At 41.6% G+C, this 26,869-nt stretch overlaps 1 protein-coding gene across 1 annotated transcript in view; it reads right to left on the bottom strand.

Annotated features, from left to right (window-relative positions):
* mgat5b (alpha-1,6-mannosylglycoprotein 6-beta-N-acetylglucosaminyltransferase B) overlaps positions 1-26,580 on the bottom strand; it is a 136,791-nt gene extending 110,211 nt beyond the window's left edge. Inside the window, exons 1-2 of the mRNA XM_079564046.1 lie at positions 26,278-26,580; positions 23,300-23,412 (exon numbers count right to left, since the gene is read on the bottom strand). Coding sequence (XP_079420172.1) covers positions 23,300-23,412; positions 26,278-26,348 — 184 coding nt within the window. The 5' untranslated portion in view covers positions 26,349-26,580. The remainder of the gene's footprint in view (positions 1-23,299; positions 23,413-26,277) is intronic.
* Positions 26,581-26,869: the final 289 nt, after the last annotated feature.

The raw sequence follows: 26,869 nt of genomic DNA, 5'->3' as shown, positions 1-26,869 counted from the left end.
TTTAATTTTGTGTAATTATACTTTGTAGTGGAACACTTCACGTAACCATATTTAAATAGGGAAAACGTGGAAGAGCTTGGTAGCTTCTATCTTGACCTGTTTTGTTGCTATAGAGGAGAGGGGGAGAGGCTAAATGCTAACGGCGTCTGCGCTGTGTTTACGTGACTGAAGGCACGGGGGAAGATCAGACAGGTCCTACAGAACTCGTCAAAGCTAAGGTAAGAACATATCTCAGTATGTAAAAACGGTAGCCTATTCCTTTAAGTCCAATATCTTCCCCAAAAATAAAAACCAAGTCCAATGCTATTTCCAGGATCACAACAAAAGCGCACCACTCTCTTTCCTCTCATCACCTGCATTAGACTTTGAAAAGTGCAGCGCATGCAGCCTTCACCCGCCACAGTTCGTTTATCAGCAGGCGCAAGAAAAGTCACCCTTCTTTGGGGAGGAAAACTCAATTACAACTGAAGTTAATAAAATAAAAATAAAGGTCAGAAAAGAAACGTCCCAAATCGCTGTGCTCTGAATGTGTGAAAGTGATTGTGTGGACTTCGGAAAGGAGAGAAAGAGGACAGACTTCTGAATAGCGGCGGTTTACTTCGGCTTAAAAGGGAAACGTTTCTTAAAAAGGTTTATATTCTACTGCTTTTTTTTTTTTTTTTTTTCGTTCTCACAGATTCTGCAACACTAAGTCAAGTGAAGCAGGCAGTTTGCTACAATCCAACATTGCCAGTGATGTCTCCCTTTTGAATAATTCAGCATCGAGGCAACAGTGTTTCTTCCCCGAGACGGAGAGGAGACGTTCGGATTTTCAACTTCATGGCAATGTTTTACATTAAAATAGCGAGAATAAGAATGAGAGAATAACATGAAGTGTTTTAGCCTGCTCGTTACAGTATACAGTGCTGCTAAAATTAAAGGCAGAAAAAAAATTACAGATCTCCAAGAAAGCACAATCCTTATCCCGCAAGGTTGAGACACAAAGTCCTTACTTCTACTTCTGGTAATTGTAATCAAATAAACCTTAACCTTCGAAGTAGCCAATAGAGCAGTATTTTCTATTTTTCTATACAGCTTCACCGTTAATTATTGTATTGTAGGGCTGTGTAAATAATGGAAATTCGATTACAATTTCGATTATTACACTAAACGATTACAAAATTAGCATAATCGAAAAAAACGTTATTATTTTTTCAATGTTTCTATTTTTTTGCATTATTTCATGGATTATTTTCCCTTCGCATTTCACGTGCCATGGCTCACGCTTTTGCCTGTATGATGATGTCATCAGGCCGCGCTGCTCAGTTTACTTGCGCAGGTGTGAGGGCTGGCCAGCAGGGGGCAGGTGTGAAACAGAGACCTCTCCTTAATCGAGGCAAACTTGAAATCATTTGTACTTTTATGACTGTTCAGAAAACATAAAAATATACAGCATAGTTTTTTTTTAATTAATAAATATATAAATAAAATAAAGACGTTTTTTTAAAGGCAACAAATAATCGTTTGAATATTCGGGATTTTAATTATGACAAAAATAATTGTGATCATTTGAGCAGCCATATTGTATTGTAAAACTATACCTAAAAAAACCCTCAAAATCCTCATGAGCTTTTGGCAATCAAAATCATTCATCCAGTGAGTAAGCCGAAGTAAAACCTATAATGTGTTTTTCTTTTTCTCCTGTTGCACTTTCCTGTTTTGCAAACTTCTGCTTGCGGTGCACTTGCCGCAGTAAATCTAAACAGCGCCTCAGGGCAACAGTGTGGGCAGAGCGACTCGTATTTCTCCCGGCAATAGAGCTCCTAAGCCACTCGCATCCATACATCACCATTACCGAGGGCTAGCTTCCATCCTACACACGCCATTTTTAGACCTAAGCCTTATATATGTCCGCAATCAACTGTTCATCAGCCCCGTTGTTGTTGGGTTTTTTCTCTCCCTCTTACTCGTGCCTCCTGGGGTATGCGAGCTAATGCGTTTTTGCCGAGATGCTGACGGAGGTGGCCGTGTCCCGTACGGCTATTCTTCACCTGCTGGTTAATAATGGTGTGGCTTTAACCGAGGCTAATTTCCCGTAATGACTCCCATTTCCAAACTGCCACAGCCCAATCGATAATGAACGGATACAGATTGGATCTCTATTAGTGCGCTCTGGCTACATGTGCGAGAAACATGGGACAATCTGTAAAAAGGCATGTTGCTAATAGGCTTACCGAGGCGTGGCGTAAGCCCGTGCTGCTGATGGCCTGATTCGTGACTCAATTTCAATTCAATGTGTTTACTTAGAGAGGATCTACATGTCGGGGGGGATGTAAATTGATGACTTGATGACACTGTATTATTCACTATTTCAAGGCATTACATCCATTACATTTCAGTCAAAATGAATATTGAATTTGTTTTTAGCAAACTGTCAAGACTTGAGGCCAACGACGCTCAATGATTTGCCGTAACATTATATGTGTTATAGCAACTGTTGAAAGAACAGGATCCATTGCGTAAAAAACAGCACATCTATGGTTACATTTGGTAATGAGCAGGGGCGGACTGGGACTGAAAAAACAGCCCTGGACTCTGACTAGCCTGGCCCAAAATAGCATAATTGTGACTTCCACAAATACATATTTTAACCTTTTACCACCCGCCATAACATTAACGAGTGCATTTTCCCCAGTTCGGCTTTTTATTATTATTTTTTTGACTGGTATCATCAGCAAAAAGAACGGGAAAGGTGGTCGTAGAAACAGAAGCAAAATCATCAATATAAATAATAAATAATAATGGTCCCAAAATTGAACCTTGTGGTACACCATACTCCACGGAATTCCTTTTAGATTCATGTTTTTTTATACTGGGCTTTACCCAAATCTAAAAGCTTCTCGACTGGAGATCAACAATGTAACGCCTCATTTGAAAGCTAAGACCTACAAAAGTGATGGAAACTTTTCGTCACGTCGCCACATTTTTGGCATATTTTTGTTGTTTGGTTTTTTGTCTGTGTTTTTCTCATGTTTTTGTTGACTTTTCATCCTCTTTTTCTCGCTATTTTGATGCTTTTCTCTTTAGCTTTTAGATTTGGGTAAAGCTTGGTTGAGGCGGGACCGGTGGCCCTAGAGCCAGTGGCCCTTCTGTGCTCTTCCAGAATGGACATATGGCCAGTCCGCCCCTGGTAATTAGCCACTTGCTTTTATGGTTTCCCAACACAGCGCGTCTAATCAAAACAGCGTGAAAATGCAGGAGAAAATGTGTGTTTCTTTGGATGCATTAAAAGTTTTCTACAGTAAGTGAAGAGATGAAGATTCATAGATATTTATTAAGGGAAAGGAAAAACGCTCGAAACTATGGACTGTAGCAACGGAGCAGACGGGCAGCCTTCAGAAGTACGACACAAAGGTTACAGCATCTACACAGAGCCCAGCGACAGCAGGACTGAAGGCTGTGCACAATCTACTTCGAGCAGGGGCGAATCCGAGTATACAGGGGCTGGGGTATTACAGGGGACAGAAAAACTAACAAAAACAGCAATATTATATTAATCTTTCAGACAGCAAGGAAAAGCAGCTCATGTTTAAAGCAGTTCCATAAGCGCCACTGCAGGGGTCGTAGCATGTCGCGTTATTTTTTTTATTTTTTTTAACTCATTTATTGTCCGTGAGAGTAAATACTACGCCGACAGAAAAGACAAAGGGACAGAGGGATATTGTGCATCCAATTACACAATGGACATAATTTTTTCTCTCAAACTTTTTTTCTGAAATAGACTTTAGACTTTAAATCCAAATACATTTGATTGTGAAAAGCTTGATATTAGCTTAAATCTTGAGGACGCTCATAATTTCACGGAAACACATTTTGAAAAGAAGAATTCATAGTTCAACAGTGAAAATTAGCATTATAGTGGATTGCATTGCATTTAGTGACTTACTCCCACCTCTGCCCTTAACAATACCTACTTACTGATCGAAAAGCTACTATCGGGCAGTATTTTAAAAACCAAGTTTACCAAGTTTCGATGCCTTCTTGTTCCCTCCTGATCTGACAGTGTAACACTTGCAGTGGGTCTTTAAAATCATATGGCACGAGTATATCTATCTCTCCCTTCCTGGAGAAAAAGGATGTGTTTGAGAGGGGCAGTTTTGATATAATTGAATGTGTGCGCTGATAATTAATCATCTTTCAGTGCAAATGCAAATAAAGGAAGAAGGCGAAACCTAACAAAAGATAGGGATGAAAGAAAGGGATGTCAGGGTTAACCGGTTTTACAATTACCGTGGCTATAAAAGCTCACTGTAGGTCAATCGTAAGAGTTTTAGGACCCACGGTAAACGCTGATACATGTGATGAGCCGTAGCGCCCGGAGTCTGTGCCAAACGGTGCGCGGTCACCAGGAAAGGCTGAAGACACAGCGCCCACTGATAGATCCACACCCAAAACACACAAAGTCAGTCAAAGGCAGGTTAAATAATCCAGTGTGCAGAGAGAAAATCGTTTTCATCAGTTTTCGCATGATAATTGTACAGCATTGCTAAGGGAAGAGTCCCAAAAGAACCACATGCAGCTGTGTTGTGTCAAAGTAAAAATGATCAGCTGAAAATGTGCATGTAAAATGTTTCTATTTGTGAATATTTAGACAATACTGTAAAGGGTTTGAAAAATTATTGGTATTTTCTTTATTTCTCACAATAATTTATTTTCCCAAAATGCTTCACACTATGGTATTTCCATCGGAGGCTTCAGACCCTTTGTCAAGCATTCAAAAGGGAAGTATACATAAACTGTTGCATCCAACAGTAAGACATTTTGTTACAAACCTAAACGTGTAACTTTAATCTTTTTAGTCCTGGGGGTGTCCAAACCATTTGGCATTTTGAGGGCCACATGTTGAGGTTTACGGGGCATTCAACTGGGTGCATTTAAGATCTTTATTTAGACTTGGAAGCTTAATGCAGAAAAAAGAGTTCGTTTTAGAGGCTATAATGGTGAATTAAAACATTTTCAGTAAAAAGGTTCCATTTCTAGCAATGTGTGCTAATTCAAGAAGCTTGAGGGTCACCAACAGTTGGTCCAAGGGCCTTGGCCACACCTTGGGCACCACTGTTTTAGTCAAATTGAACAAAAGTCATGAGAAAAACAAAACACCAACGCACTCCTCCCACATTATAATTCTCTATTTACATTTTCTAAAAAGCCTTTCTTGTGCTTGGCTGATAAGTATAAAAAATCTTTCAAAATATATTGTTCTTTTCTTCTAGAAACTTCAAGAGTTAAACTGAGCTACAGTATGTTGTAAGTGTGTTCCTACAAATATGCACATTTTGTGAGCCATTTTGTGAACAGCTCATTTGAATTGAGCTTTCAATCTGAATACAATCTACATGGCATTGGAAAGAGCTAAGTCAGGGCTTAGGCGGCACGGTAGCACAGCGGTTACTGCTTGTGCTTCACAGCTAGAAGGTCCGGGTTCGATTCCCACCTGGACAGGCCTTTCTGTGTGGAGTTTGCATGTTCTCCCCGTGTCTGCGTAGGTTTCCTCCGGGTACTCCGGTTTCCCCTACCACTAAAAAACATGTACAATAGGCCAGGATGTATGAGAGTGTGTTTGAGAGTGCGCATGGGGGACGACGGATGAAAATTAGCCTAAGGCTACAATCCGGTGTGGCTTGTTCATTAACTTGCACTGTCCCTACCAAATAAAAACCATAAATAAAAATGAGTCCTTCTTGAACTTCCTAGGCTTCAGGGGAACAGAGAAACAGTTTGTGAAACACAGGTTCCATAAGTCCAATATGAACATGTCATTTTGAAGCACAGAACATCCAACCTTCAATTCTATCGCTGAGTTAGTTTTAACCTCCACAATTTTATTTTTGATCGATGCACAAAATGCTGCGGCAAGCAACATTATGATATTCACCTAAAGTAGTAAAAAAAATGGCTATATAATAATAATAATAATAATATTGGTTTTATAAAGCGCTTTTCTGGACACTCAAAGACGCTTTACATTGCATTATTCATTCACTCCATGCTTGGTGGTGGTAAGCTACTATTGTAGCCACAGCTGCCCTGGGGTAGACTGACGGAAGCGAGGCAACCAGTCTTCTTCCTGGTGTTCCCAAACGGTCTCCCATCCAAATACCGACCAGGCCCTTCCCTGTCCATATCAGTCGATTTCTATTTCTGACCCCACAAAAAACAGAACCTTGACTGAATTTCCGTTAACCTTTAGAGGCTATTTTCCATGCTATTTTGTGTTTAAATCTCAAAAAGGTCTTTATATTTATTGTTGATTTCTAACAAGGCTTAGACCTTAATCCGGGTTGACAACAGCTGTTCAGAATTTTCAGTTCAGAATTTGGGCTGTTTAATGGCTAAAAGCTAATGGGTACAGGAAAAAATCCATCAGGCTAGCGAATGCAGGAAGGTTTCGCAGACCAGCCTCCTAAATGTCTGTTAGGATCAAACACCGCTTCTCTTCTTTTTTTTCTACACTACAGCACATCATGGCAGCACACTGTGACCACAATAAAACACTCTACAGTTCCAATATTTCATCACGTCTCCTCCCATAGCAGGAACATGTGCGCTAGGCTACAGTTGCCTGTTTGACCCAACCCTCGCTGATGAAGACTAACATGTAATTCATCTCGTCTTGGTATTACTCCCTTCTGTATCCCATCACAGTAATATAAATCCATCGACACCGCTCGGATCATTGCCAAGTCACGCTTCGTTTCAGCTTAATAAGTCCCTCCGCTTTACATAACACCCCCCCCATCAGTCCTGTCATGGCTGACATAAAACGCCGGGCTCGCTCTCGATGGATGGGGTCAAATCTCTCCATCTCACCTGCCAAATGAAAAGGTGTCTCCCTTTACCTTTCGCTTCACTTTGCACTGCCAAGTCCCTTTGTCAAAAAGCAAATTCGAATTCGTTATAGGAAAGGCGTTGCGAAAGATTGAGCCGTCTCCTCTCGTCTAGCACTGGCACGAGCAGAGCTGCCTGAAAGATTTTTCGAAGCCTCATCCTTATTGAGTTTGACGGACTGAAAACAAAGGGAAAATAGCAGTGTGATTTTATAAGAGGCACATCCAATTAAAAATCCAATATGGACTTTTCTTCAGTTTAGCCTTGGGTTGAGTTCTTTTTTCTTTATACCAGTACAATACCTTGTTTGGAGCACCGGAGTTGGCTGATACAATTTTTATACAATCATCCAACTTTATTCACTCAAAGGCTCATTCATTTGTGGTAGATTTGCCACCCAAAGGCGCCTAAAGAAATAGAGTTTTTCAATACCGTGTTTCGGAACCAGCGAGAAGCACCGCGACATGATTTTCAGAGCTACCGTTTAATAATACCCGGCCCTAGTTGAGGCCGCTACACTCGGCTTGACATACGGCCTGACACATTTCTAAAAAGCGGAGTCCACTGCATACAAAGTGTTCTCAGAAGGTAACGTGGTCCATTTGAAAGAAAGAATGACGGATTCACAGTACTTTTTTTTAAAGAAATACCTCGAGTCCTATTCACGATTCAATCCTCGTGAGGCGCCAGTTTCATGTCCTTAATTTTGGCATGATAGATTCACCCTGGAAGAGGTCTACAGGCTTCCTAACTTTACCTCATCAACTATGGCCTTCACAAGTTAAAGGTTATTACACTTTTTTGCAAGTATTTGATAAGAAAGTTCAATCACATCTTCATCACTGTCTTACACTTTGTTGGGTTAGAAAATGCAATATTGATCTAAAACAGCTCAAACAAAATATCCAGTAGTTTCACTTCCTGGTTATCAAAGGGAACTCATTCCAAGCTCCTCCTCCTACGCTCCTGCTCTTGTTCCCCTTCGCTGTGCAGCTGTTTCAATAAAGAACCTTGTTTGGCTGTAGTGAAGCTATGGCTAAGTGTTTTGTTTCTTGATGAGAGGATTAAGCTTAGCAAGTGATCGAGACGTGCGGGGAGCATTTCCTGACTAGGTATAGGATCTCAGGACGCGATTGCTCAAAGATGCGCAAGTGGCTTGAAACACAGATATTATTTTTGAAGAAAGGACGTGGAACATGGTAAAACGCTCTAAAAAATAAATGGCGCACACCTATTTAGTTCGACAGGAAAAGGTGTAATTCATACGTTGCATTTAGGTGACACCAGAACATTCTAAACAGCCTATACAGATGGCATCTCTGGAATCGCCCATATATGGTTATGTTAGAAAACAGTTAAGGGGGAAAACAATTTGGAAAAAATTCTAAACTTTCTCTAATTATTCAAAAACTGCTTTAATAAATACTGAATTATGAATATAGTTTTCTACTACAGTGTTTTTCAACCACTGTGCCGTGACACACTAGTGTGCCGTGAGATATTGTCTGGTGTGCCTTGGGAAATTATCCAATCTCATCTAGTTGTTGTTTTTTTTTAAACAAATGCATTATATCCACAAATAATGTACCATTTTCAAGTGTCTATGCTGTCTAGTGATCGGCAGAGTAACCATATTACAGTCTTCCATATCAGGTAGTTAAGAGAATTAGTGATGCATTGTGGCTAGTCAGACTGTACGGTGTTCCTAGCCAAGACACTTTGATGAGAACATTTTCTGCTGGTGGTGTGCCTCCTGATTATTTCAATGAAAAAAATGTGCCGTGGCTCAACAAAGGTTGAAAAACACTGTTCTACTAAATAAAGATACAAAGACATGGAGAGGAGCAAAGTGGTTCAACAGCCCATAAATATGTAAACAACGGAGAATGCTAACATGATGCTTCATGTTAGCATCATGCTAATGCTAATACTAGCTAGCGCTTGCTACGACTGCAGTTTTTTCCGGTTCTACTGAACAATCCGCTGTAAATAAACATCCATATGGACCCGATTTAGACTTTATTTGTATGTGATAAATAAGTTCATATTTCGCCGAAAAATGGTTAAATAGAGAGAAATATTGTGTTTCCCAAAGGATACTGTTTTCCCCCTCGGCGAGGCCACGCCCCCTTCTGTGACTTCTGTGACGCTGGAATTACCCATATATGGTCATGTTTGAAGCAGTTGAGCAGGAAAAGGAGTAAAATCTACACTTTCTATAATTACTCCAAAACTACTTTAACAAATGCTGAAGTATGAATAAAGTTACCCAATAAAGATGCAAAGTCATGGAGAAGAGCAAAGTAGTTCAACAACCCATAAATGAACGGAGAACTGAAAATGCTAACATCATGCTACATGCTAATGCTAGCTATGACTTTCCCTTCTACTGAACAATCTGCTGTGAAAAAAACATCCATATGGACCCAATTTAAATTGGATGCAATAAATAAGTTTAGTTTTTGTCAGAAAACGGCAAAAAAAGTGAAAACCCAAAACGCACTTTCGTTCCCCTTGGCGAGGCCACGTCCCCTTGTATGACTCGACGCCGTCTGTATCATATTGTTAAAAAATGATATGGAGGGCAGCTGAGAAGTCTATTGTGGTCACTATGGTAACTAAATGAAGATTTTTTTTTCTGTAGACAATGAAACCAAAGCAGTCTCAAAGTCCAATATCTCCTCTGTCAGCACATATAAATCAGGTCCAATGATGTTCTCTGAAAGGAGTCCAAAAGTGGTGACAATATTCAAAATCAAGTGCGTGATTTTGAAAATTGGAGAAAGGACTTTCAGCCAAAAAAATAATTATGTCAGGTTTGTGAATCCAATCACTTCCAAATACTGATGAGGTACAACATTCAACACCTGTCTTTGCCACATTGTGTTGTCTTGGCACCTGCACTTCCGCCTGACATTATGACATCATCACATTAACCCAGCATTCGACCCATCCTTCAATGCCGCTCGAGCTGCCCGTCGAGCAGTGAGAGACCGCGGCGCAGCGCCCAGGGGTCTCATGTCAGGTTCTTGAGTCAGGTTTGGCAAGAACTGCCAAAGCGGCAACACATCTGGTGTCCGTGCTGGACTTGCAAATAAGTAGAGAACAGTCTGTACGGCTATTAAAAGACTTCTCCATTTCGTGAATGAATGGTAATCCAATGCAAAAACAAAACAAAACAAAACAAAAAACAACGAAATGCAACAACCTGACCCACTTTAGGCTCCATTTCGCAAAACAGTGCATTTCCAGCAGGCTTCCCTCCGCTTTTTCACTGGTTTCCTAGTGTGCTTTCCTCTTTGTCTGACGTATGTGGAAAAAAAAAAAACAACCTTGCACAGTATCATCCAAACCTCTATGTGACTGGGACTCCTCGCTGCAGTCTGGTACTTACAGCGGGTACGTTGGGTCTGATGGAGGAGAGCGCGGGTGTCGGCACCAAGTTGCACTCAATAAAAGTTAACGTGAACTTCTCAGCAAGCCTGGAGTTTTCTAACTTTACTTTGGAAAACATTTTAGAAGTCGGACTGCGGTTGCTTTCCCGGGAAGGAGGGAGAGGAAAAAAAGAAGAACATGGCTGCAGACAGACTTGGAGGTGACACATCAGCCATTACTACTGACAAAAATACTTGAAATTCTAGTCCTGCGGTGGAGGTTTTTGCTCGGTTTGCTGCAAAATAAAAATAAAAACACAATTCCATCTTAATGCCGAGACACAGCATTATCAAACCCATGGTAGAAGCACGGCGTGGTTTTTTTTCAGCATTAGTACTGATGACACGTCGATGGGGAGCTGCTGTGTGCATTATTTACACTGTGGCTTTGATAGACCACATAACAGGAGAAAAAACGCCACGCCCCGACAATCAGAGAGGGCTCATCCTCATGCATCATGTTGCCCGCCACCGCTGAGGCATGAAATCCAGAAAGTCCCACCGCAGCAGAGCCCTGTCAGAGATCTCAGCTCCTGTCGACCGCGCTTCACTCACACACTGCTAAACGGAGGGGTGGGATCACGGCGGGCGCCATTGTTCTCCGGCTCTAGGACGTGATCAGACTGGGGGCAGAGGCCAGAGTCGACGTGTCAGTGCTGTGCCTTTTGTGCAATAATAAATGTCTTAGCCTGTGCAGTATTTATTTAGATTATAGAATATAAAAGTATTTTCTGCGAGCTCGTGGATTTCTCTCGCCCTCATTACAGACCGCCCACACAAACGTGCCGTCTACGGAAGACTTTTGATTTAATCCAAGTCCATCGCGGAACTATAGTAATAGACACTTGTGCTGTTTAAGGTTTATATTTTTAGCAAAAGAGAGAACCTTATTCTGAAAAAGTGCCATATATTATTTTGCTTTTTTTATATAATGACAACAGCATGAAGATAAAAAATAACATAGGCTGAATGTTCAATAGGCTTTCAATTAAAACAACCCTTAAATAATTTGTGAAAATGTACATGTATGTACGCCTTGCTTCTCTTTTGTGAACATTTAGACTTTAGGACTGTAAAGGTTTTGAGAAATGCTCAAGATTTTCTTCTTTCGCTCATTGTGAATAATTGTAAAATCGCAATATTATGAAAGCATGACATCTCTCATAACATTGTGATAAATGTGCAAAACCAAACCAGACAAAAGAGCATCGTGGCTCTCTCACAGCGCTCTTTTCTAATTAAAACATCAGACTATTTACTGTATCTAAGATAAATTACGCCTCCTGGAACCGCCACCGTTTGAGCACCCGAATGATCCTGGGAGCTCTGTTGTCGGGGGCTTCGTGCCCCTGGTAGGTTCTCCCAGGGCAAACAGGTCCTAGGTGACGGGTCAGACAAAGAGCGCTTCAGAAGCCCCTTATGAGAGTCCAACAGGCCCTGTTAATCGTGAGGCCGTCCCTCTGTGGACCCACCACCTGCAAGAGGAGCCATAAGGGGCTGGTGGATGGATGGATGGATGGATGGATGGATGGATGGATGGATGGATGGATGGATGGATGGATGGATGGATGGATGGATGGATGGATGGATGGATGGATGGATGGATGGATGGATGGATGGATGGATGGATGGATGGATGGATGGATGGATGGATGGATGGATGGATGGATGGATGGATGGATGGAAGGAAGGAAGATAAATTAAATACCATGTGTGTCACTTATTAAAACAACAAATTCACATAATTCAAATTAAACATGCTTACACCAACACTGGTATCAGGTATTGGAGCCGATATTGGAAAAAATACAATATCTGGTATCAGCTACAAATAACCAATAAAGAACCGATTCCAGTTTTGGCTCTCAATGCCTTAAAAACACAACTTTTACCACCTAAATCTAAGTGAATATAGGCATGCTGTATGTCACTGTAAAGCAAACAACCTGGAGAATCCAACCACTTAGTTTTAACTCACATGTATTTTTGATCGCCGCACAAAATTCTGCGGTTAGCAATAGCATGCTAAAGATAGCGGGAGCATGCTAATGCTAACAGTCAGAAACTATGATAAAAATACCTAAAGTAGCCAAATCAGTAAGGAGTGGTGTTCGCGGGGGACTATTTTATGTGGGTTTTTAGCCGGTGTGTCTGAACACTCATCAGAGTGTCATCAAATTACCCACAAAATCCATCTCATTCGTTCCTGTCAGTCACACTGTGTTAATGCGTTGCTATGGCGATTCCCACAGCGGAGTGACATCCCAGTGATTTAACTACCGGACTATGTGTGCGGTTATACCAAAATAATGCACCAGCCAATCAGAATCGAGTATTCACCCAGACCATGGTATAAAATAAAATAACCACTTCTGCTCTTTAAGAAATAACTGATCCAACACATTTGTAATGATCACTTCATGTGAGTTGTTTATATGAATGTAACCTGAAACCTGTCACATACACAAGGATAATTAGTGTTGAAAAGTCATCCTTGTTAAATGTTTATCAAAGAGTTAATCAATGGATAAAATTGATAATTTATCTGTAAAATCAATCACAGGAAAAATATGATATGTTAAAAACACTATCAAATTACAGAAATGGCCACCATGATAAAATCCAAATTGCAGCTCACCGTTGCTCACTAGAATGGGAAAATGTACGAATGGGACGTTTGATAATACTCTCAGAATGTCATAAGTATAATTGGTTTGGCTTTTGGTTCCTCTTTAAACTACGCTACATTGCAATAAAAACAGATATTTAAATGCAAATTACAAAGACATATAATAAATCAAAGCGGTGCTGAGCCAGATGGAGCTGTTCCCTAAAAATAAAGTCTTTGGGACCAGCAGAGAAAGCAGAGGAAAAGGAAGGTCATTGGGTCGAGGCGGGACAACAGTAAAAGAAAGCAAAACATACTCCGCTAAATACTTACAATACTTACAATACTTACAATACTACTAAAGTGCCAAATTTGATCTGATGTCGGCACCAAAACACCGTTCCTTTGCTATCATTACTGTTAATAAGAATACAGAGAGAGTGCTTAAAAGAATATGCGCATGTTTTATTTGTAAATGTGCAGAAATAATGAAAATAACTGAAGATATTAACGCGTCGATGTTATTTTATCTCTGAAAAATTACCCAACATCACATAACAAGAAACTATATGAAAATGTCCAGGTAAACAAATATTGACTGCCATCTTATGCCGCTTGTTTTATTGCCGTTCACTTGACACGCTTGACAACAAAAATAACAGGGTAAAGTCTGCAATTTCAAACAGAAGATTGCTTTTTCTGTCTGGTCTCGCTAAGTCTATCCTTTATCGGGGCTTGCGGGAATGAATGACTGTTGCATTAACATTTCAACCAGTCCGTCGCTGTCTCTGACCCGCCCGCCCGCCCGCCCGCCGCAGAGAGTTCTGAGCGCTGTTTGGTTCTTTGCGGCATTATATCCCCGGGATATAAAGGCCACACTAAAGGGAGTCTTCAAAGTGCTTATTATAAAGCAACAGTGCACCTCTGGGGTCTTAAAGACGCCGGGGATCAAACGCCTCTGCCTCTCCTGGCCGCCATTTTGGTTGACAGAAATCTCCTGCTGTCACCCTTCGCGCCCTTTTCCACATCATTAGTCCCGCGCCTTCAAACGAGGGTGTTAGGACGGAAGCGCACACATTTTCGATTCGCCTTGACGTAATGCAGGGCTGTGTGTCTTCGCTACTTTGGAAGAAGCGCAAAGGTATTTCTGCCGAGATGAGGATCACAGAAATTTTTTTGGATCAAAATTAATGCCTTCCAACTCCAAAACAATCTACAGCAAAATAGTTCATATTTTATTCTAAAAGTCCAAAATCCAAACAATGAGCAGTTAACACTATGTAAAATAGGATCCCCTCTGGGACCAGGACTCTCCTGGAAAAGACTTCATCTCACTGAGACTTTCCTGGTTAAATAAAGGTCAAATAACAATAAAAAAGAGTTACTGCCAAAGGAGGCTGTAGAAGGCCAAGGCTTACTTGCAAAAGGCCATTCACCTTATTCCGGGTGCGTGTGCGGTACCTTCTAGAACCTATAACTAAATCAGTTAACATAGGTTCTAGAATGTGATGATGTCATATTATATCTAATTGCTGGGTTGCAGATTCTTGAATGTGATGATGTCACCGGGCCCACCGGGGGGCAGGAGCCCGTTTTTCCTATTAACAGCATTACACTTTCACATGTCGTAGCTAAAAAGAAAATGTATGAATTAGAAAAATTATCATTAATATCAGCCACTCGGTCCATGATCTCTCTGTGCAAGACCAAACATTTCCTTAAAAACAAAATAATTTTTCCTCTACAGTATATGATAGTATAGGCCTTTAGAACGCTGTGATGTCACCTGCAACCCAGCAATATCATATCTAATAATAATAATAATACTAATAATAATTATGCATTGCTTTTATATACCGTTTTTCGGGTTCACTCAAAGACGCTTTACATTGCACTATTCGTTCCCTGCATAGCCACAGCTGCCCTGGGGTAGACTGACGGAAGCGAGGCAACCAGTCTGCGCCATCGGCCCCTCCGACCACCACCAACCACTCACTCACTCACTACATTCGCTAGGCTTCCTGGTGTTCCCAAACAGTCTCCCATCTAAGTCCTGCCAGGCCCTTCCCTGCTCAGCTTCCAAGGTCTGACGGGATTGGGCAGAGCAAAGGCGGGATTGGCCACTAATGCAACCTCATGGGAGAAATACAGTTTTTGTAAGAAATCTCCAAAATGAAAATTGACAAATGTTTTTCCTCATCAGTGTAATTGGTTGTGATTGGATTCACAAACCCGCCATATTATTCTTATGGCACTTTTGGACGCATTTCAGAGAAAATAATAGGACATTTGTTTATATGTGCTGACAAGAAGAAACTGAACTTTGTGACAGTTTCAAGTGGATTCTCCCAGTAATGACAAAGATATTCGACAAAAACTACCTCCTTAAACTTTAGGCTCTTTAGAAAGTTGTGATGTCACGTGAACGTATCATAAATCAACTGCAATGTTGATTTATTCACAATTACAAAAACAAAACACAAACATTTTACATGATGATGTATTGTACCTGCCAAATGAGTAATAACTGGGTTTGGTGGGATAATATATATTAGTAGTTTGGTACATAAAACCCTAACTTTAAGCCAAAACCCATAACCTTATGTCTTACTACAGTATGCACCTCCAAAGTACTAATGTACTACATAGGTACATGTTATTTTGTTGGGTGCAATGTATCAAGGTAATGTAAAATAAAGTGCAACCCCTTTTTCTTTTGTTTGTTTGGTTCCTGTGATGATTATCCAATCAGAAAGCAGATTAAGCGCCACACTTTGGGTTTCCAGGCCCTTTGGCGAAAGCCAGTTTGGAAATCACAGTTGTGCTCAACAGTTGGCATCCAACAATGGATTTTAAAGGAAAACTCGCCTCATAAGCACTTTTATAATTAGAAAGACACACAAATAAACCAGCAGCAACAGCTTGAAGTTTAGACACAGCAGCAGAGAAAACGTTACGATCCATGAGGCAAAGGGGCAAAAAATGAACAAACCCAAGGCTTTTATCATCGTAGCAACTTCACCATTACTTGCTGAGACGAGCCCGAGCCACGGCAGCGGGCGTGCGAGGGGAGAGCAGTGAGGGGAGAGATTGTACAGGCTGCAGAGCGAGGACGAGAATAGTCAGACATAAAAAAAAGCTGAACTAACGAACTGCTGAACGAACTAATGAATGAGACGGTGCTTTTATTTTGCCGTGCAAAACCGGATGTCGTTCTTTGGGCGGCAAGGTTTCCGTTAGGTTAATGCACGGAGTCAATTACGTCCTAATCAGCGCTCGTGTAGACCTACAGTAGCTCAGTCATACAATTCTTTAGCATGAGAAATGTGAAAGCCTTATAAATAATGCTTGTGAACTCAAACGCAAATAAAGGCAACCCTGGCTCAGTTGTAGGGCTTTTTAAACCACAAAGAGCCCATTCAATGAACATTACCTTCAAGCATGCACAGGGAAAAAAAAGCAGAAATCTGTGCAGAGCTCTTGTCGACGCATTAATTGTTGAAAAAAATGAGCATGTCAACAACAATGTGCACATTCATACAACGGTGGAATCATTCGCCACAAGAAGCACAACCTCAAGGGCAGAGGGAAACCTTTCCTCCTGTAACGCGAGTTAGCCTAGCTTTACTTTTAAGCCACTGCACGTGTCGAGTAAGTACTATCAAGGTGCAGCTTCAGTGAACTACTCATCCCAGCTTATTTATTAAGTCAACTCCCCGAGCGGCTCACCCTCATTTCCAGCACACGCACACACACACGGACACAGGCGCGGCGGTCTGCGCACATCAAGGGCGGTGATTTACATAGCCGCGGTCTCCCCGTCTTAGCGTTAAGGCTGTACATAATGAGCTACAGGCCGGATACTTTCCCCTGACTGCAGCCTCTGAGTGCTTAATTAATCAGACGGCTCCCCGGCTTATTCCTCACATCCACACCTCCACATCCCCGTGCGCCTCCGCCAGGACCAGCCGCCTTTTCTGCTCCGGATGCAGGAGCGGCAGCCATCGGATCGCAATCGAAACTTGCGCCGCGCGATTGTGTGGGATGAGGTTACTGTATGCAAGAGGTCAAGAATAGAGATGCACTGATTCATCTTCTTCTCTACCACTAAAAACATGTATAATAGAATCCCACCTGGGGCCAGGATTGCCCTGAGGAAGATATTCTTAATCTTTCCTCTTCTTAGACTTTCCTGGATAAATTAAGGTCAAATGAATGTTCAATACAACCTCCTTGGAGCTGTGGTTCAGACCTGTTCACTATTGATTCACTCTTACCCATTTTCTTTACTTCCGCACCTTTTATTTATTTTATTTTATTTTTTAGGGCCGGGAATCAATTTTTTAAAAAATGTACCGCTAATTCAAATTTTAATTAATCGAGATTAAATATGCCATTATGAAATTGTCAAGTCGCCCGAGTAGATTAGACTTTGGCAATGAAAAAGGATAAAACATCTCTCTTAAGCTCAATGCTCCTCATCTATGAGCCTATGAGGTGCTATATATTTTACATGTTACACGCCTACATGTTCCAGCCATGTCCTAATGTGTAGAATGAGCCCAGACCTGTTCACCACAACTGCCTCTAAAATCCTGCACTGTCACTCAAAACGGTGTCACTTCGGGTCCGAAGTGCCGTCATGCACGAGCTTAATATAGAAGGTGCAGTTACATGTATGGCCTGAGGTGGCAGTAGTGAGTATAAAATGGCCAACTTGCGTGCAGCCCCTTTAAAATAATGTTGTATCCAAGTAGAATGTACAAAACATCAATATCGTTGCGTTAGGAAAGTAAAATATAATTAAACATAAATAAGAATTTACATTTGATCATCGAATGATTCTAAGGTCTACTGTAACTTCAAGCTCTTATAACATTATGTTGTCACATAATGCATTTGGTGGAAACAGGTCTCTATGGTAACGCTGAGGGGAGGGGCTGACTGTCTCGTTTGGTCCATGTGCTTTGTGAAGGACACAAATAAACAGAGCGATGAATGCGTGATACCTGTCTCTACCCGACTCTTCAGTGCGTGTGCGTGGCAGCTGTGCGGTCAGAGTGAGCGGCAGCTGAGCGCGGGGCGAGTGCGGAGGCTCAGGCCAAAGCAAAAGGCGGATATTGTGTCCAACAACAGCAGAGGCGAAACTAAATGAACACGCGGTTTGTGTCCTATCGTCCTATCGCTGTGGATCGTCAGGCCCATCATTTTCACGGAGGAGCAGGAAATGTTTATGCTTCAATTTATTTATTTTAACACGTTAATTGGATCATGTAAACGCAATTTGTTACTGCGAAAATAATAACAATAATAATAATTTTCCCGGCCCTAGTTTTTTTTGTTTACTTGTTGGGGACAGTGCATAGGGACGGGTACTGAAACCCGGCATCATAACAGCCCGGGGCCAAGTGTGCTGTTCTACCTGGACTGATAAGCTCCAGCCTCATCGGTCCTCAGAAACCCTCCGAGCTGCTGCCACTAACCCGCTGTAAAAAGCAAAACGTAACAACATCGCATTGAACAGACAGACGAGTCACTCACACTTTTCTTCATTCACAAAACGAGTTTCGGGCGGAGGCTATTTTTGCACAAATGGCGCACACGGCAATAATAATCCAATCCAATCCAATCCACTTTATTTATATAGCACATTTAAACAACAAAACGTTTCCAAAGTGCTGCACATGCAACAAAATCAATAAAACCAAAACAATGCAAATGAGCTCTACCGCTATATGAGTGTAAAACAATAAATATGAATAAAACAGTTTAAAATGCAATCACTTTCCTTCATTCATGACAAATCTATATGAAATCAAACGATATTTAACCATAAATATTTCACCGCCTCTTGAATTTGGTTGGTCCTTATCGCAAAAAATACATTGTTCCCAGAGTTTAGCAAACTTACAGGATGCTGCTCCAGCCCCAGGTATGTCAGATTTTAGGCTATGTCAATCTTAGTAAAAGTACAGTACAGTACAGTACAAGTACAGTTTTCAAATTCTAATCGCATAAATTAACATTTCCAAACGCTGGCAGGAATAAGCCACGCACCATCTGCTCCAAAGCTTCAGCACCTTTCCTGCTCCTTGTGTGCCACATCTCATAAAGGCAAATACAAACCAAATTGTTAAAAGTGACTGACAGCCTTTTGGTTGGAGCCTCTCTGCATGGCCACACACCGTGCTGCACGCGCCGTATCCAGTGGGCAGCCCGTTTCTGATTCCACCAATGTCATCACACTGAAATACGAATCGCCACTAACCATCACTAAAGGACACGCTCCGGTGCGAACTCCACGAATGGAGGTGAATCTTGACATTCATGAAAGATTTCTTGGCACAAAAACACACTCAGATATCACGAATGTCATGAGCCGATGCGCTCTGTTTAGAACCCGATTAAAGAGGGGGTATTATGCTTTTTTCAGTCACATGGCACCAGTCTATATCACACTACAATGATGACCAAACCTTCTGTTGGTCTGTAAATGCAGTAAATTAGAATAACTGCCTTGTATAAAATTGCTCTCTCAAAATGGCTGTAGTGAATGTCTTGAAATAGGCCTCTGTCTCTTTAAGAACCTCAGACACGCCCCCTCCACACTCTGTCTGTGGCATCAGTGGGGAGGGGGTTCTGCTGAGGAGCAGTGGTTGGTTACTCGGCTGGTGACGAAAGCTCGGAGGCGTCTCCAGGAGGTGGGGGCGTTCCTAGGAGGACTCAGGCAAACCTATCCCTAAAATGGCCGCCATCAGAGTTTTTACAGATTACTCAAAAATACGTGAATGTGCCAAGGCAACACTTCAGGCATGTTTTTAATGAGGGAATGACATAATAACATGATGTAAAGCTTGGAAAAGTCGATTTTGCGTAATACCCCCCCCCCTTTAAGAATGCCACATGACGGAAAATTGGCATTCAGAACAAGGGCTGGGTACTGTTATACCAGTTTGGAATCAGAAAAAAAAAATGTTTAGGTACTACTGGTATCTGGCAGGTACCGCGAAAGTGTCTTGTGTCTGGAAGGGTTTCTCCCTGGTTTTCCTCCACCATTCTGTCAGATTCAGAACCTTAACCTTGGCTTTGCTTATGGGGGCATTCCATAAAAGTCCCATCAAGTTTGGAGCACATTTCCCGTCTCCTGACGCCCCATGAACCGACATTAGAGAGATGAATTGACCAGGAATAAAATACATTTTTCACACGAGTGCGGGGACGCCGTGCTGTGCGCAGCCTGACCGGCAAAGGGCAGGATGCATCACCGCAGCCTTGTTTGCACAGCGGTGGAGGGGATGAGAGGGGGTATTTCTGAAATACAAACATCGAAACCGCAGTCTCTGTCAACATTTTACCAGCACCAAGGAGAGAGGATCTGAAAGACGCTAATGCAGGACATCCAGCTTGGCATCGCCGTAACAAAAACCCGAGCACAGAGAAGAATCATTTCATTTCCGCATGAGTGACAGCCACGCCGAGTTTCGCATCCACGAGCGGCGCGCTGGCAGGCGGCGTAAACAGCGGCGGCCAAACCGAGCCAGCGAACATTCATATTTATAAATGTCATTAGCATCGATTTAAAAGGAACTCAGCCATCGACCAGCTCGTTTCATCACAGCTTCGACCGCAGCATATTGTCGTCGTGTCCTTGTGGAAGACACTTGGCCCAAATTGACTGAGGATAGAGTCTGTGCGCGAGCCATCGGTGGTGTTTGGAGAGGTCACGGGGCAGACAGGCCGCCGCACTTCAGTCTGGATGTGCAAAGGCAGTTCATTTATCAAGATGATGTGGGACAATGAAGAACGTAACAATGAGACGCGTGATAATGGCTTTGCAAACTTGTAGTAAACTTTACCTTAATGTTATTGGTTGATTTTCTACAATAATAAGGGGAAATAAAGTAAACTAATTAGTGGTGGGCCGTTAACGGCGTTAACGTGCTGCGTTAACGCAAGACTCTTATCGCGCGATAAAAAAAATATCGCCGTTAATCTATTCTCAAAGCTGGGTTGGGAGCTGGGTCTATACTCTGCTATGATGACTTTCACCGTGATATTTTATGCAGGGCTTAAAGTATTCCGGCCTGAGGCCTCTGGCGCAAGCAAAGTGTATCAGACTGCAAATTATTTGTCAGTTTTTTCCGCGCATTTGTGAAAAAGTCGCCTTTCCCGCACTTCTTACGGTCCATGAATGCATCTCACGCGCAGCCTCGCTGTTACGTGATTCCTCTGAAACCAAAACAACTGCCACGCGGAGGCTGGAGCTACTTTTGTTATGGATTAAGTTTTGCCAAATGGACGCTATGACCAGACGAGTGAGAATCGGATAAAGAGGTGAAGAGCAGCAAGTTCTACGACTGATCCACAGTGAGTTTATTTACTTCTTCTGTGAGAACGCATCACCCGCACTAAAATAAGCACTAAAAGCCCCGCACGAGAGCGCGGTGTCAGACCTGCCCCGCTCCGTGCCTCCTTCTGCAGCCGCTGACCCGCTGTAAAAAGCGAAACGTAACGCCTTCATACTGAACAGAGCCTCTCACTGTCACAAATACCCGATTCCAGTGGAGTCTTTGTTCCGCAAACGCGCACACAGTGGCGTGAACGCGCACACGTGTCAGCTCCAGCCAAATCTAACCAACAGCCTGATTAACAAACTATGACACTTAATCCTTTACTTACTAGATTATTTTGAAAAAATATTGAACTTTACATTTTGGTCTATACTTGTATTTTACCTCCCATATATTAAGTGTTTGCACAAATTGGGAATACATTAGGTCCAAGTGCAGAGTAAATGTGTAATAAAAAAGTATCTATCTCTATCTGACGTTTTTCTTTTTTCTTTTAAAGCACCGATAAGAGCACCATTAAAGTCCCGGATCTTTTTTCTGTAGCAGGTCATAGTTGCAGAAGAGGAGATTTAGTTTGTCACCAGAAAATTGATTGGCACAAAGGTACTGACTGTAAACAGTTCATCAGGACCTCTAATGTCGGCCTACAGTTCAAAATGAATGTTTAACTGAATAAACAGTTAGTAAACACAAGTGCATCTTCTTGAACATGAATTATTTTCATCACCAATTATCATAGTAGAACGTTCTCCTGCAGTTTGGTCTAACGCACCGCCTGACTTGAGAAACTCGTTCTCAAAGACTTACTTTTAGTCATTATTTGGGTAGCTCACATATTCTGAATGGCTTCAGCAGAATTCAAGCGAGCCATTTTAATCTAGATTAATCTAGATTAATTTCAGAATTAATCTAGATTAATCTAGATTAAAAAAAATAATCTATGCCCACCTCTAAAAATAATACAATGACAGGAAAGAAAGAAAGAAAGAAAGAAAGAAAGAAAGAAAGAAAGAAAGAAAGAAAGAAAGAAAGAAAGAAAGAAAGAAAGAAAGAAAGAAAAAGGAAAGAAAGAAGAGAGGAAGGAAGGAAGGAAAGAAGGAAGGAAGAAGGAAGGAAGAAAGGAAAGAAGGAAGGAAAGAAGGAAAGAAGGAAGGAAGAAAGAAAAGAAAGAAGGAAGGAAGGAAAGAAGAGAGGAAGGAAGGAAGGAAGGAAGAAAAATGAAAGAAAGAAGAGAGGAAGGAAGGAAAGAAGAGAGGAAGGAAAGAAAGAAGGAAATAGGGAAGGAAGGAAAGAACGAAAGAAGGAAGGAAAGAAAGAAAGGGCAGATTGAACAGTAGCTTAAAACTTTCTGTAAATGATGACGCTGCAGAACCAGACACAAGTTCCTCCTTTTCAATTCTACGCTCATTACACGCACTGTGTTTGTGTGATGCACTTTGTCGAGGCGGACACGCGGGGCTTTGTGAGCTCCTTCACTTCTGTTCATTTCGTTTCAGTCAGTTTGTTTATTTACATTCATCAACAGAAAAGCAGATTTGATATTTAAAGAGGGGAATTATGCAAAATCAACTTTTTAGAGCTTTGTATCCGGTTGCAGTATAGCTCTCTCATGAAAAATAGACATGTCGGATCTTTGAAGCTTCTAAGCAGTGCAGCAGCAGGTCCCTAAAAGCTCCTCCTGAGGTCCTACATATCCAGGAGATTCTGGATAAGGAGGAGAAAAAAGCATCAGACCCCATTTTTTACTTGTTGCTCGATGTGTTGCTTGTCTGATTAGTTTTGTCCACGGCTGTTTCAACCATAAAAGAAAGTTCACTGACCTAATGTGCTCCCAACGCATCTCTACAAACGAGAAAACCCCCGTGTATAAAAAGTTGCAACATGGGCCAACAAAACTGGGCAGAAAAAAATCAAAGAGAAAGAAATGATGAACCCCCCGCCGCGCTGGTCCCAATCAGGACAGCCCCTGTGAGATCCCAGTCAGAACGCCCTGTTCATTAGCGGCGCGTGGTCAGGAGGGAGCGGAGGAAGTGGCTTACCTTCGGCTTGCACGATGAAAGGGGAGTCGGCCGGTCGCCTCCCTGGAAACTGTCCCCCGAGAGAGGTCATGAGGAAGAACAGGCTGAAGAAGCCGATGCCCAACACAAAGAGCCTGCGGGGAGAGGAGAGGGAACCAGGGTCAGAATGTTATGGATGAAACTCACTTCCTCTGACTCTTCTATAGCAGGGGTACTGGGGTAGGCAAGTTTGCGTTGTGGGGGGCCGGTTTTAATCATTGCCAAAGCACCAAGGGCCAAACCTCACCATTATAACCTTTTTTTCAGCCAATGCTTTTACATCAGTGGTTCTCAATCTCAAGTGGCACGGCTTCAGGACCCACCACTGGGTGGTGGGTCACCCTAAGGTGACAAGCAGCGAACCAAATAAAACTGTCAATTGTCATATATCATCTCAAATAAAAAAAATTAAAAAAACAGTCCAATAACATTCATTTTAACTGTGTCCGGTAGTGTTTCCATGCAGTTTCAGATGGAACATTTTGATTGGATTTTTTGATTTTGGTGCCACAAGTTGAGAATTCTTGCTTTTCATTAACTATGACGAAGTGGGGTGCTCTGACAGGAAATTAAAAAAAATGACACAATTTCTTGCATATTTATCTCTTATTTGCACAAAAATATGTCGCAAAATCATCTTGGGGGCCAAAGGTTGTGTGCTGGCGGGCCGGATTTGGCCCCCGGGCCTGGCGTTGCCTACCCTTGTTCTATAGGCTAGCGCTATCCCTCGAGCCTGTGTGAATGATTGTTTTGAATTGTGCAGTCGGTTTTTTGAGGTCATGTAAAAACTAAGATGAAGAAGAACAACAAGCTTCACAGCAGCATCTTTAGCACTGTTTCTTTCTTTGATGGACAGCAGTGGTTCCCGACTTCCCAACCTTTTTGGTCCCACGTACCCCTTGAGACATTATTTATACTCCGAGTACCTTCTAAAATGTCAGCAAAGTGAGCAACTAAACATATATAAGCATTTAGTAGAATGCCATGCTCAAAATGTAGCTAAAACACTCTCAAAGTCAAACCTTTAATGAGAAAAAAAACATAACTAAAACTACATTTTAATTGAAAGTAATATGGAAATTCTACTCAGTTTCACTTTCTTCTTCAAAAAATCTGAGGTCATTCCGAGTTCCCCCCTGCCCAGTCTGTTGTGATTAGATTTGCAATTCATATTTATCATGCAGATTCTGTTCACGGTGACAATAGTAAAACTACACAGTTGGTCAGATAAGTTACTTTCACAAAATGACTTTATGACGAGAGCGTACAAGATAACACGTCTTTGTGGACCCAATACCTGACAAAATACAGGTTCAGCAATTTAACCTCTTCACCTTTTAACCTGAACCGAGCACGTTTTCTCCAGTTTGGCTTTACCCAAATCTAAAAGCATCAAATTAGCAACGCACGGGCAACAAAAAACTTGCAGGTAAAGCAATAAAAACACGAGAAAAAAGTGACAAAAAAGCAACGAAAAACAACACGTCCAACGTGTGACCAAAAAAGTGTCGAAAGCAACAAAAACGTGACATAAACTTGACAAAAAAGTGGCAAAAACATGGCAAAAATACAAAAAGCAATGAAAAAGCAACAAAAAAAATGACGTCAAATCGTGACAAAAAAGCGACAAAAGAACGTGCCGGAAAAACAACAGAAAAGTGACGAAAATATGACAAAAAAGCAACAAAAGCGCAACAAAAAAACGACAAAAACATGACAAAAATACGTTCCAACATATTACAAAAAAAGTGCAGAAAAAGCAATAACAATGCAACAAAAGCGCAATGAAAAAACTATGAAAAGGCTACAAAACAGGACAAAAAGCGTCAAACATAATTTTTAAAAAAGTGCCAGAAAAGCAACAAAAGCGCTACAAAAACGTGACATAAACTCGACAAAAAAGTGACAAAAACACCAAAAAGCTATGAAAAGCAACAAAAAACGACAAATCATGACAAAAGAGCGACCAAAAAAACATGTTGGAACAACAACAGAAACGTGACGAAAATCTAACAAAAAAGCAGCAAAAACGCGACAAAAAACGACAAAACAGGACAAAAGAGCGACCAAAAAAACATGTTGGAACAACAACAGAAACGTGACGAAAATCTAACAAAAAAGCAGCAAAAACGCGACAAAAAACGACAAAACAGGACAAAAAGCGTCAAACATAATAAAAAAAAAGTGCCGGAAAAGCAACAAAAACGCTACAAAAACGTGACATAAACTCCACAAAAAAGTGACAAAAACACCAAAAAGCAATGAAAAGCAACACAAAAAAAACGACAAATTGTGACAAAAAAGCGACAAAAGAACGTGCCGGAAAAACAACAGAAACGTGACGAAAATATGACAAAAAAGCAACAAAAACGCAACAAAAAACGACAAAACAGAACAAAAAGCGTCAAACATAGTAAAAAAATAAAGTGCCGGAAAAGCAACAAAAACGCTACAGTAACGTGACATAAACTCGACTAAAAAGTGACAAAAACACCAAAAAGCAATGAAAAGCAACAAAAAAACTACAAATCGTGACAAAAGAGCGACCAAAAAAAAACATGTCGGAAAAACAACAAAAACGTGACGAAAGAACGACAAAAAAGCAATGAAAAAGCTACAAAAAGTGATTAAAAAAAAAACGCGACGAAAACTCGACAAAAAAAATGTATCACTTTTGTAGGATTTAACTTTTAAAATCATGCGTCACAAATCTCTCAGATTTGGGTAAAGCCGAACAGGAGAAAATGCGCTCGGTTCAGGTGGGGGGTAAGAGGTTAAAACGCCATTCTTGCACTAAATCAGGTATAACCTCATCATACTCCAGAAAGTGCACGTGACCTCTTGTATTGCACCTGAACAATTAAAAAGTCGACCGTGGCTGCGCATTCCTGGACTTTTTTCGCTTATTTTATTTTATGTTTTGGTTTATGAACGACACCTTCTTGGCCCCGTGATCTTACCTGAACGGTTTGAAAGTCAGCAGACATCTCCTCACCATCATGGAAAGCTCTCCGCTGAGCGCACTGGTCATTTTCTACTCGGAAGGAAAGCGTCCCATCTCGATATCGCGCGACTCGTCTCGTTCCCGCCCGCCAACGTCGTCACCATAACTTTCATTTACAATCCCGCCGACCAGGGAGAAAGATAAAAGCACCGACTTCCCGCGCTCATTGACCCTGCAATTAGCTTCCCGCCGTCCGGATAAACTCGCGCGTAAAAAAAAAAAAATCCCCTCCGCCGCTCGGGAAGAACTAGCTCGTCGGGATCCTTGTCTCGCCACGTGGTAAAAAAAAACAAACGGTTTCGGTGATGTTTGTAGGGTGGATGTTGAGCTCCGCGTGCGTGTGTGCCTCCCGAGTTGAATGAGCACAGAGCACAGCAGCGGACAGCCTTCTTCTGTCTGGGGGGGGGGGTTACGCAGCCAGCGCCACCTAATGACGCACCGAAAACACATAGGACTTTTCTTTGTAAGTGCAGCGCTACTACGACTGAGAAACATAAAGTAAACAATCATATATAACTAAAGTCAAATCCATTAAATACAGATAAATA

The sequence above is a fragment of the Gobius niger genome (genome assembly GCF_951799975.1).
Source record: "Gobius niger genome assembly, chromosome: 10".
Classification (NCBI taxonomy): Eukaryota; Metazoa; Chordata; class Actinopteri; order Gobiiformes; family Gobiidae; genus Gobius; species Gobius niger.
The sequence above is the reverse complement of the archived record's forward strand: the minus strand, read 5'-3'. Positions and strand labels throughout refer to the sequence as shown.